At 29.6% G+C, this 11,980-nt stretch overlaps 1 protein-coding gene across 1 annotated transcript; it reads right to left on the bottom strand.

Moving 5' to 3' along the window:
- Positions 1-6,254: 6,254 nt before the first annotated feature.
- On the bottom strand, positions 6,255-8,259 carry LOC109801018 (protein JINGUBANG). The gene has a single exon (XM_020361982.3). It carries the CDS (start codon positions 7,836-7,838, stop codon positions 6,468-6,470), a length of 1,371 nt encoding a protein of 456 aa, XP_020217571.1. The 5' UTR covers positions 7,839-8,259; the 3' UTR covers positions 6,255-6,467.
- Positions 8,260-11,980: the final 3,721 nt, after the last annotated feature.

Below are 11,980 nucleotides of genomic sequence, written 5' to 3'. Positions count from 1 at the left end.
TACCACACCTTCGCATCCTATCCACCTTTTTTCATTCTCCAATCATCTAATAATTAAACCATATTATATTACTGCATTCTTCTGTTCCCTCAGGGCCTCAGCCTCACATCATCTCCCAATCTCATTCCCCCTCCCCCGCCACGCGCTTCTTTCCTATTACCATCAATTTTATTATTCAAAAACAAATACTACATACTTCTATTTTGTTTATATTATCATAAATTTTATCCATACTTATGTACAAAATATTTTTTATTTTATTTATTTTTAAAATATATCTCAATAAATTTATTCTATTTAATTATTTATTATCAAATTTCTAAATTAAGATTTTTAATATATAGATTAATTTTGTAATTTTTAAAAAAATATATGATATTTCATTATATAAATTCAAATCAACATATAATATATTTTTATGTTTATTTTTAATTTAAATTAATGAATAAAATATTAAATATTTTTTAAAAAATTTAAAATTTATATTTTTAATTTATGTATTAACAATTTTTAATTTGACAGATGAATTATTAAAATTTGATATTAAACATGAAATATTTAGTAAACTAATAATACTAAAATTTGTTTTCAGAGTACATTAATTTATCCTTTTATTTTAAAGATATATACTTATTTTTAAGAAAGTATATTAAAATTTCTATAATTTAAAATGCTTTTATTTTCATTATTATATTTATTATTTTATTATTATTATACAAATTAAAAAATAAAGTTTATAAAATTACAGCTATTAAAAAGAATAAAGTATGTATGAATACTAAAATAGAATATTTTTAATTATAATAAAAAAAATTATAAAATTATAGAAATAAAAATAACAATAACTTATTTTAAAAATATTATATCATTTTATGAATTAAAAAAATAATAATGATATGCTTTATTAGTTTTTAATTATAGAATTAAAAAGAAAATTCATAAAAATATAGGAAAATAATAACTTAATATAAAAATATTATATCGCCTTATGGCTTATAAAAAGTTAATACTAATATTTAATTAACGTTAACATAGATCACCTCCTCCCCCTCTTTTTTATTGCCATACTTAGGTCATGTTCAGTAAAAGTAGCTTTAAAAAAATTGAAATGCTAGTTTGTAGCAAAAAGAAAAGAAAAACTATTTAGTAGATGAAAGTTCTTTAATTAGTTCAAATACTAAGTTGTTCAAAAGAAATAATATAATATTTTAAAATTAAAAATTAATATTCTGATAAAGATAAAGTCGTAAATACTTAATTTTTAAGTGTTTTATAATATGATATAATGTCCTTATATAAAATGTAATATATTTAAAAAAAAATAAAAAGTCAAGATTTTCAGTTTAACAAGAAAATATAACTTCTTCTATTAAATCAACTTCGATAAAATTAAAGTAATAATTTCAATTATAATTTTATATCTAAGTTAAAGATGGATCTCAAACTTTAATTAAGAAATATAGTGTTAAAAATACTTGAATAATGATATAAAATTTAAATTTTGATAAAATGAAATTTGCAACATACACATTTATCCTTTTTGTTTTCTACTTATTTATAAAATATGTTTTCTATATTAGCTATCATCATAAATTTTATATTGAAAGAATTAAAATTATGTTCATATATATGGTATAAACAAATTAGACTCGATTATGTAAAAAGTGATATATTTGTTTTCACATATTTTTTAATATTTATTATAAAATAAGTCTTTAAATATGCTTGTGAGTCAAATCATACTTTAATATATATTAGATTGGACGTTTAAAAAAATAAATGACAAAATAAATAAGTTAGAATCGACATATGACCAAATGGACTCCATCAAGCCATGACTTAAATATGTTTAAACTATCTTGAATTAGTTCGATTTTTATATTACTACTTTTTATTTTTTATTTTTTTAAATTACTTAATAATTTTTTTTTCAATTTAATACCTGACGTTAGTTTCCTCTGTTAAATGATGATGTGGCAAACGGATTGCCACGTCATCCAAGGGACTGTCATTGGGCATGGTGATGACATGGCAAACACTGCTGGGTGATGACGTGGCAGACCGTCTGCCTCGTCATCACTTGACAGATGGGGACCAACGTCAGGTACTAAATTAAAGAAAAAAGAATTAGTCAGGTATTTAAAACAAAATATAATAAATTTCTAGGTAGTAATCTGAAAACTGACCTAATTGGAGGTAGTAATTTGAAAAATCGACCTAATTGAAGGTAGTAATCTGAAAGTCGACCTAATTGAAGGTAGTAATCTGAAAATTGTCACTGAAAGTAGCTAGAATTCCGTCTGGAGGAGACTTGACTTAGCAAATAAATTTTCAGTATTTCCATATAAGTGAAAGATACAAAATAAAAAGAAAAAAAAAATATATATATATATAAAAAGTTAAGTGAATATTTGTGGCATTAACTTTCCTATCTTACAAGTAAAACTTATAAGATTTGAAATTAAATTTTTATTTAAAAACTTAATATTAGTAAATATAAATATTACACACATATATATTATATATATACTGAGTTTTAATATAATTTCATAATTTTCTTTTTTTATAATCAAATGCAATAGTTTTCATACATGGTAAATGGGAAGCTAATTTATGTGCATTTGTTGCTTTTGTTTCTAATTAGAGGTGTTTTATGTCTTCTTCATCTTACTAATCTTCACTTTTTTCTACTTCTTCATTGTCCACTATCTTTGTTGGAATTTTTGGTCCATTTTTTATGACAAACCAAAGTTCGAAGTCGATGGATTGTATGCATATGCTCATTTCACTCAGTGTAATTTATGCAATTAAAATATGGTGGCCTCAAAATAGGTTATTCTTCAGTGACAATTTTCAAATTACTACCTTCAATTAGGTCAGTTTTCAGATTACTACCTTCCATTAGGTCAGTTTTTCATATTACTACCTCTAATTATGTCGGTTTTCAGAATACTACCTATTAATTTATTATTTTTTGTTTTAAATACCTGACAATTTTTTCTCTCTTTAATTTAGTACCTAACGTTGGTCTCCCTCTGTCAAGTAATGACGTGGTATATGGTCTGTCACGTCATCACCCAACAGTGTTTGCCATGTCATCATCATGTACACGTGACAGTCCCTTGGATGACGTGACAGACACTATTAGGTGATGACGTGACCGTCCGTTTGCCACGTCATCATTTAACAAAAAAAATTAACGTCAAATAGTAAATTGAAAAAAAAATTAAAAAAATAATAATCTGAAAATCGAGCTAATTTAAAGTAATTTAAACATATTTAAGCCTCAAGCCATTATACCTTTTCGTTCATGGCTTCCAAGACATGGTCGGCAAGTCATTTCGCCTTTTGGCTTATGGCTTCCGAGATCAATTACACAATCGACAAGTAACCCACAAAAATTCATCAAGCATTTTGCCTTCAAAAATGCTAAATCCTCCCGATTTGAAATGCGAAACATCTTTCCAACATTTAAAATTTTTAAAAAGTCAAATGTGTAAATTGTCCAACTTGAATCTTTTATGTGGTTTGGAAAAAATTTAAGATAATTGATTCTATACTCTTTTGCCTTTTAGCTCATGGCTTTCGGGGTATATGTACCCCAAGATCGAGGGATGATCGTGCTCTAGGGAAAACACTTGTTATCAATCGTCATTAGGACAACCAGAAACTATACCATTTAGGTATTGTTTTTGCCTATCTTATGCTTAGATGCCCTCTTGTGTGAACTTGTCATGGTTTGGTCACTTGAGCCTATCACACATGTCAAACGAGGACCAAAGTACAAAACAATGAAAACCCTAATTACTGTAGGAATCCTTTGCTTTCGAAGAACGTTAGCATATCCTTACCATATTACATGCAGCACAACATCAAGAGACTATTCACCTTAAATATTCCAGTACATAGACATTATAGTTTATCACCAGAGCAACTACAATAAGACCACCCTATTTTTCAACGAAAATTAAACTTAAAACATATATATTTTTACTCTGATTGAAATAAACATGGAAATTCATGAAAAAAAATAATTGTGAAGTATATTTATACTTCTAAAAAATAAATATAATACTTTTAATATTATAAATATTGTTTCACTATCTAAAATTTCTAATCGTAACGGTTGAAATTATAGTATTGATTGGATTTTCATACTGCATATGCATGATACCAAATTCCTAATATGTGTTATGCTAATTACGTAAACTCGATTCTTTTGATTATTCAATTAATGACAAAATGTAAAGATACATTATCGTGTCCGCGTATATTTCTTAGTTCTTTCAATTGTCACCAAATGCCAACTGCCCCTTACGCAGGAAGTGACAATGAATGAATACGGTATAAGGTCTTGATCATTTATTTATTTTAAAAATAAATCACTTTTCTAATATAACAAGTATTTTCTTTGCCTTTTTAATATATTTTAATTTTTTTTAACTAATAAATTATATTTTATTACTTTCTAAAAATTATTTTTTAATACATGTATACAATTTACCTACGTGTACTCAAAAACATTATATTCTATATATCACGTTAATAAATATTATATTTAAAAAATAGAAATTAATAAATAACAGCAAATCCTCATAGTAACTTTATTTTTTATACGTTATTTAAGTTTCACTAAAATTTCAAGTTCTTCATCTTTAAAAACCCCTGATTATTCTTGTAAAAAAAACTCTAATCATTTGAATAAAATAATAATATAAAATTTTAATTTAGTCATATAAATATGATAAAAAAAATTATAATAATTAATATTTTGTGGCATTAAATTAAATATAAATATAAAGTATTAAAAATGAAAATAACACATTAATTATAGACTAAATTGTATTTTTATTTCTCAATTTTCATTGATTCATACTTTTAGTCCCTTTATTTTAAAATAGAAATATTAAGTCTCTATAACTATAAAAATTGAGGATTTTATCTTTTTAGTCAAATTGACATCTATTATTTAACAAATTTTATCATTTATTTATATTTAAGTGATATGACATTTATTAATATGATATTTGAAAATACAAAAATTAAAATAATCATGCAAATACAATTTTTTAATAAAATAAATATTAATCATGCATTAAAATAGATATAAATGAAAAAAATTTGTATGTCATTTTTTAATTTTTATTTTTAAATGTCACATCATTAAATATTATTAACATATTATCAGACAATGTTAGCATTTAATAATCAATAAATAATAGAATCAAAATTTGTATTTTTATAAATAAAGTGATTAAATGTCTTTGTTTTAAAATAAGAATAAATATACACAATAATAAAAATAAAGAGACCAAAAATATGATTTAACCTTTATTATAATACAAATTAACACATAATTAAACAAATATTTTCCCTACTATGCTTACTAAATTGACTACGCATGTAACTCAACTGAGATATACAATTCTTAATTAAAAGTATAACATTTATATATCAAATATTTTATTAACATTTATTTATTTTCATTTCCAATACAACAAAATTGTCATACAGTAACACACACCCTAACACTATATATGTTACTAAAAATTATTTTTATCCACACAATAACTATAATATATATTGGTATATTATTAAAAGTGTAGGTATAGACTATAGTGATATACAAAATATGTTGTTAAATCTCATTCAAAATCAACACTAAAATTTTGTATAACTATATGTCAAATAAACATATACCTACATATATTATACCTATAGGGACACTTTTTGTATATCACTACATATAACATTTTTTGTAGTATTCCCATATTATGAACATGTTATATATAAATTTAAAAGGGCTACATTCTCTTTATATATTATACTTCAACTCCCCGCCAATTTATTGATTTAGTTGTTTGACAATTTTTATAATTAAAAAGTTGCATCATGCATCAATTTTACTGTGTGAATATGTAATACATTTCATTTCAGATGCTAGGTGGATCTTAGACTTCTATAGGGATATAGGGTGAATGGATAATACGCATATAAATTATTAATTAGTTATGCTCCAATGTTTGAAAATAGATTTGGAGAAGGAGGTTATCTTCAATGGTTTGTGAATGTACACATTACGTTTAATAAATCAACCTTTCCTTTCCTTTCCTTTCTCCTATTTCCATTTCTCCAACCCTATCCATGAAACACTAATTAAGTATTATCTATCCAGCGCTGTCTTTCCATAAAAGCGTAATCCAATTAACCTTTCTTCCTATCGCCACACAGAAAAAAGGAACCAACAAAGAAAATAGTAGAAAAGAAAGTGATAATTGACACAGAATGGCGCATGTCCAAAACAAATGTGAACAATTAATCTTGAAAAGTGAAGACGAACATTAATCCTCCTCCTCTGTGCACAAACACTAACTAATTAATATATCAATCTATGACGTAACAATGAGTATTCCCATCCCCCTGTGAACAGAGACAGCATGCACGCACCCATGCATGCAAGGCTAATGCTAGTATCTCCTAGACCCCATTTTCCTCAAGGACGAAGACCTGGGAAACTGATCAGCACTCAGCCGCGGGAGCTGCACGTTGGTCGGCGCCGCCGCGTTCTCCGACACCTTCCACACCTTCACCGACTTGTCCAAGCTCCCGCTATACAAAATCCACTTGCGCTCGTTGCACATGGCGTCGGGGTCCCTCTCCGCCGCCAGACACTTCACGGGGCCAGTGTGCCCCGAAAGAACATTCACGCACGTGTGCTCGTCGCTCAGCGTCCTCCGCCACACGCATATGGACATGTCGGCGGAGCCGCTGAACACCAACCCCCCCGCCGTCGCCAAACACAACACCGCCAACTTGTGCCCTCTCAAAACCCCCTTGTGCTCAAACTTGGCCCCTCTAACCCAAAAATTCACTAAGCCATCGGAGGAACCCGCGTACAACAGATTCCCCTCAACGTTAATCGCTAACGCCGTCACCGCGCATTCTTGCTTCAACAGTGTTTGCGAGAAGAAATGCTTCGTCGTCTTCCCCTGCGCCTCCCGCCGCCAAATCTTAACGGTGCCGTCAGCGGATCCCGTGAAAACCAACCCCTCCGGCCCCACCACCAACGCGTTAACGGCGTCGTCGTGCGCCGTCACCGACTCCAAGCACTTGAAGTTCGCGGTTCTCCACACCTTGAACGTTTTGTCCCACGAGGCCGAGTATATAAGAGAGTGATCCTCCGTTATGCTGAGACACGAGATGGCGTCGTAGTGTTTGATCCACAACACGTTACGGTGTCGTCTCACCTCCACGTAGTTGCTCGGTTTCATGGAACATTTGATGTAGTTTCTTAGGGTTGGAAGAGTCGCCACGCGCTTGTGTTGTTGCTCGTTTTTCCCCGAAACTTTCCATACCCTTATCCTTCCGTCTTGGTGTCCCGTGAGGATTTTCTCGCCGGCAATCACGATAGCTTTCACTAACCCGCTGTTGGACTTAAACCCTGCGAACTCCTTCTGATTCTTCCACACGCGAATGTTTTTACTATCTGAACCTGTGTACAACAAATCCTTTGTTGCGGCGAGGGAGTATATGTGACCCTCTTCGCGGACTAGGGACCCCACGAGAGCTTCGTTTTCGTTGGAGACGAAAGCGTCTTCGTTGATGTGAGAGGACCATGGGGATTTGGATAAGGGAGAGAGAGAAGGGTCGTAGGGAGCGTTATCTGCGGCCATTTGAGGATCCAAATGAGATGCGTCCAACGTCACGGGGCTGTTTTTTCTTGGGTGGTTATCGGAGTTATACCCGTCGAACTCGTCCTTCTTTAACTTTCCGAACTTTCGACCATCGTCACTACTTTCTTCTAGGAACACACGTCCTTTTCTCGATGACCCTGTCATTGTTGATGTTAATTATTCCTTCCTTGCTCTCATGCAAAGTAAAAAAGAAACAACGATAGGGGGCGGAGGGAATATAATTAATAAAAAAGGTGGGGATTATTTAGAAGCCGAAAGGTTGAAAGGTTGCATGCAAAGGTGGAATACGTAGGGGAATGGTTTTGTTTGTTTTACAGAGGAATAAGTGAAGGATTAATGGCGTAATGTGGTTGAATTCCTTGTCGAACCAAACCACCGAACGTCGTTGGAGCGTTGGGGGGGTTTGACAAGGAACTTTGTTTGGCATGCAGTGGTTGATGGGTTGCCTTGTCTATGTCGTGTTGTGTGTCTAATTATGTTATGCCACGTTTTTTATGTTTATGACTACATGGGTAAGGTTTCATGCCAAACTAATTGAAACCTTGGATTAGGAAAAAAGGTTGTAAGATTAGATAATGAGGTAATGATTAGATAATATCCAGATTGCTAATCCAAGGAATTGTGCCATTTTAGATGTATTGAACCAGTATAAACCAATGGAATTCACCCGTCAAACCACCTTTGATTTGGTCAATTGACTAAAATTGGTTGCCTTTTCTTTTTCTTTTTCCTGCAACAAATAGTTGTTGCATTTTATCTGTAAACGAGCAAATCTGTCACGAGACCTACATTGTTTACGTGCAATCATTCAACATTTTTAATTAGAAAATTTTTGTTAGGCACTGGCTTTAATGCTATAGAATATACGAAATGTTGGAAAATTATTTTAATATATACTTTTTTACCACGTGTAATGAATGTTTGTTTATATAATTAAAATATGTAAAAATAATAATATTTTTGAACATATAATTGCTCTTCAACAAAAAAAATTATATTATCATATAAGGTTATATATATTTTTAACCATTGCTATTTTTTAAAAAGTGTTCACAGAGTTTGTGGTGACATTGCCATTCATGGAGGCGTTCACAGAGGAAGTAAGCACGAGGGCGGGTGTCTTTGTAATAAATGTAGAATGTTTTTTAACCAATGTAATAAACTCCCATGTATTAGTGATAAACTTATGACCCAATATCAATGTATTTCAAAAAAAAAAAATGTACATCTTTAACTTAAGAATTTACGATTTTAGTTTTCTTCCTTTGAGAACTCATCCTATTTGAATTAAATTAAATCAAACATATTTTGAATTAAATTAAATCAAACACATATACGTAGCAAGGAAATTTAACTTAGATAGATGAGCAATTTGTGTAGATCGTCTATGTCTATATGTAAAAACGTTCCTTATTTTCGTATGCACTTTATTTTTGACAATTTTAACTTTTTAAAAATTCTTATAATAATTAAAAGTCTAAAAGTTTTTTGATATATTAATTTTTTAATTTCTTAATAATCACCTACTAACTCCACTAATACATGTGTTCAAAAGAAAGCACAAAGTACCTTCTATATATCCGGTAGTTATCATAATTTTTTTTTTATTCAATTATAGGGAATGATATTTGTATAATAAATTATATAATTTTTTTTTCATTATTTATTTATTATATTTATTAATGATAGAAACAATTAAAAAGAATAATGTTATATATAATTGTTGTACTTGCACCATCACATGGTACGCATAAATTATTGCCTTCACTTGCAAATTAAGAGTAAAGTGGAATGACATGAATTAAGATAAGTTTAAATATCTCTTTAATTTCTTAGATTTATAGTATCTTTATTTTTATCTCTTAAATTTAAAGTTGTTATTTTTAATTTATGTAATTTTATATAAATTTTATTTTAATTTTTATATTTAAATTTTATTAAAAAAATTATCAAATATTATATAAAATTTGTCTATTAGTGTTCTTGTTAATAAATTAAACTCAACTAATACTGGATAAATATCAAATATTGTTGTATAAAAATTTATCTACTAGTCATTATTAGATATTTGGTGACCTAAGAACTAAAATAATAATTTTTTAAAATTATAAAGACTACAATTAACAATTTTAAATCTGAAAGATAAAAAATAAATTTATATTAAATATAATAAAATAAAAATATATTTAAGTGATTAAGAAATATAAAGCAACACGCCATCAGTTTTACTTGAAAAATGAAAACTACTAACGTAGCCCATTGTTTTGGTTGCTAAGTCGTTTCCATTAGAAGATATCGATAGCAACCATATCTTTAAAAGAAAAATAGCACGTGCAATGTACTACCTATATTCATTGTCTCTGTTTTACCCTTGTTGGGGATCGGAGGTTCTGATTTCAGTAATCTGAGTGCAAACATGCGAATTCGGAAGGAAGATCTGAGTAAACCCCATCACATCTCAATCTTAAAAAATGAAATAAAAATGAATTTACATACCATATGTTAGTATGATATACAACTTAGTCATACAATATATTGATACGATATACGTATAGATTGAAAATATTTTCACTTCATCGAATAAAAATAACAAGAATTTTAATTATATATTTTTGCATGTTGTTAAATTTTACAATTTACAATTTTTATTTCTCTTTTTCTTCAGTACATAAATCATTTGGTGAAATTGACTTCAGAGAATTGTAATATTTAATCTCACTATTAAAATGTATTAGATTACGTTATAATAATATTGTATTATTATTCATTAATTAGGTTGCTAAGAATAATAAAGAACACTTATTGTTTGTCATGGTACAAGAGAATCTGTTGGTGGTTTCATGGTAATTCGCTGAATCTATATCCTTTTGTTAGTTGACACTTGACACACACTTTTTGTCCCTTGGAAGATACTAACGTCTGCATCCCTTGTTTGAGAAAAACAACAGGCTTTGAGACACTAGTAAAAGATCCCTGATTTCCGAAACTGAAACTACTGCGTATTGGTAATTTATCCATATATATATATATATATTAGAACTTCTTCCCATTTCAACACTCCTGGGTTTAGCAGTTCTACTCAAACAAAACACGCAATAGTCAATACCATGGCTTTCACGATTTCAGGAGCTGAATCAGAGGCCAACAAGTGTAGCCTAAATCATGTGGAGGAGAAGGATTGTACCATCTCGAGGCAACTCCAGTTGAAGTCGTCGTTATCTTCCAAAGCCTCGTCTCAGAGCCTCAACAAAGAACAAGTCCTCCGTCGCATTCGACACCGCAAGTCCCTAAACAGAATCAAAGGCTCTTTTGAGGGTCTTTTGGGCAGCTCCAAAGGCAATACAACCTCAACTCAAGACCAAATGTGGCTCCAACAACAAGACGCCTTCTCTTCTCCTTAAATACAACTAATTCCCATATCACCAATCACTCACTTGTCACTTTATTCTTCCTAGTCCTACTGTCATTTTTCATTTGCTTATTCATATCAAGTACTGAACTACCAACTGTATCACCATTCGACAAATTGACACGCTAAATATATGATTCTACCACTACAATTTAATAAGCATATCTAATTAGTAGTATGACGTGCCACCACCAGTTTACATTAAATGTTTACCAGCATCCCTCCCACACTTCTACTTAACCAAATATTCACGTTGTGCCATTATCATTTGCTTGCACTGTCACTTCAGACATAAACTGCATTCAAATTTAAGTTTAAGATGTTATTTAAAGGTACTATGAAGAGAAATTTAGTGCGATTCCCTCATCCTAGACTAATTCAAGGTTTGGGAAGGGTGTTCTACCCTGTGAGATTACAACTGCAACAAAATTTACCCGTTGCTCGTTTTAAGAAAAATGATAAGGAAAGAAATGAACTGGAAAAAACATACTATTTCTTTTTACGGTTATTTAAGACAAGAAAAAATTGTAAGACCCGCATGAAATAAATCTTCTACCTCAAATTGGTATTTGAAAATCTCTAAAATTAATAATTTTATACCATCACAAGTTAAAAGAAGGCTAAGAAACAAATACTTGAATCAGAATTAGTTAATTTGAATTGAACTCAATTTTTTAATTAGTATAAAAATATTTTACATAATCTATTTCTTTATGTCTACACTCGTTTTACTCAATCAAATAAGCAGGAAAAAATCCTTCACTTTTTTCTTTTTATTTCAATTCATTTAGATAACATATTTATTCTACTTCAATTCTCTTTCATTTTTTCCTTGCTATTTCTTCTCTGTACTTCATTTCACTTCTAATGCTAACAA

Source organism: Cajanus cajan, chromosome 11 (genome assembly GCF_000230855.2).
Source record: "Cajanus cajan strain Asha chromosome 11, NIPB_CcT2T_4, whole genome shotgun sequence".
Classification (NCBI taxonomy): domain Eukaryota; kingdom Viridiplantae; phylum Streptophyta; class Magnoliopsida; order Fabales; family Fabaceae; genus Cajanus; species Cajanus cajan.
The sequence above is the reverse complement of the archived record's forward strand: the minus strand, read 5'-3'. Positions and strand labels throughout refer to the sequence as shown.

What these genes read in the sequence shown, in the direction of transcription:
- LOC109801018 (XM_020361982.3), bottom strand. Translation starts at nt 7,838, where the DNA reads ATGACAGGGTCATCGAGAAAAGGACGTGTGTTCCTAGAAGAAAGTAGT.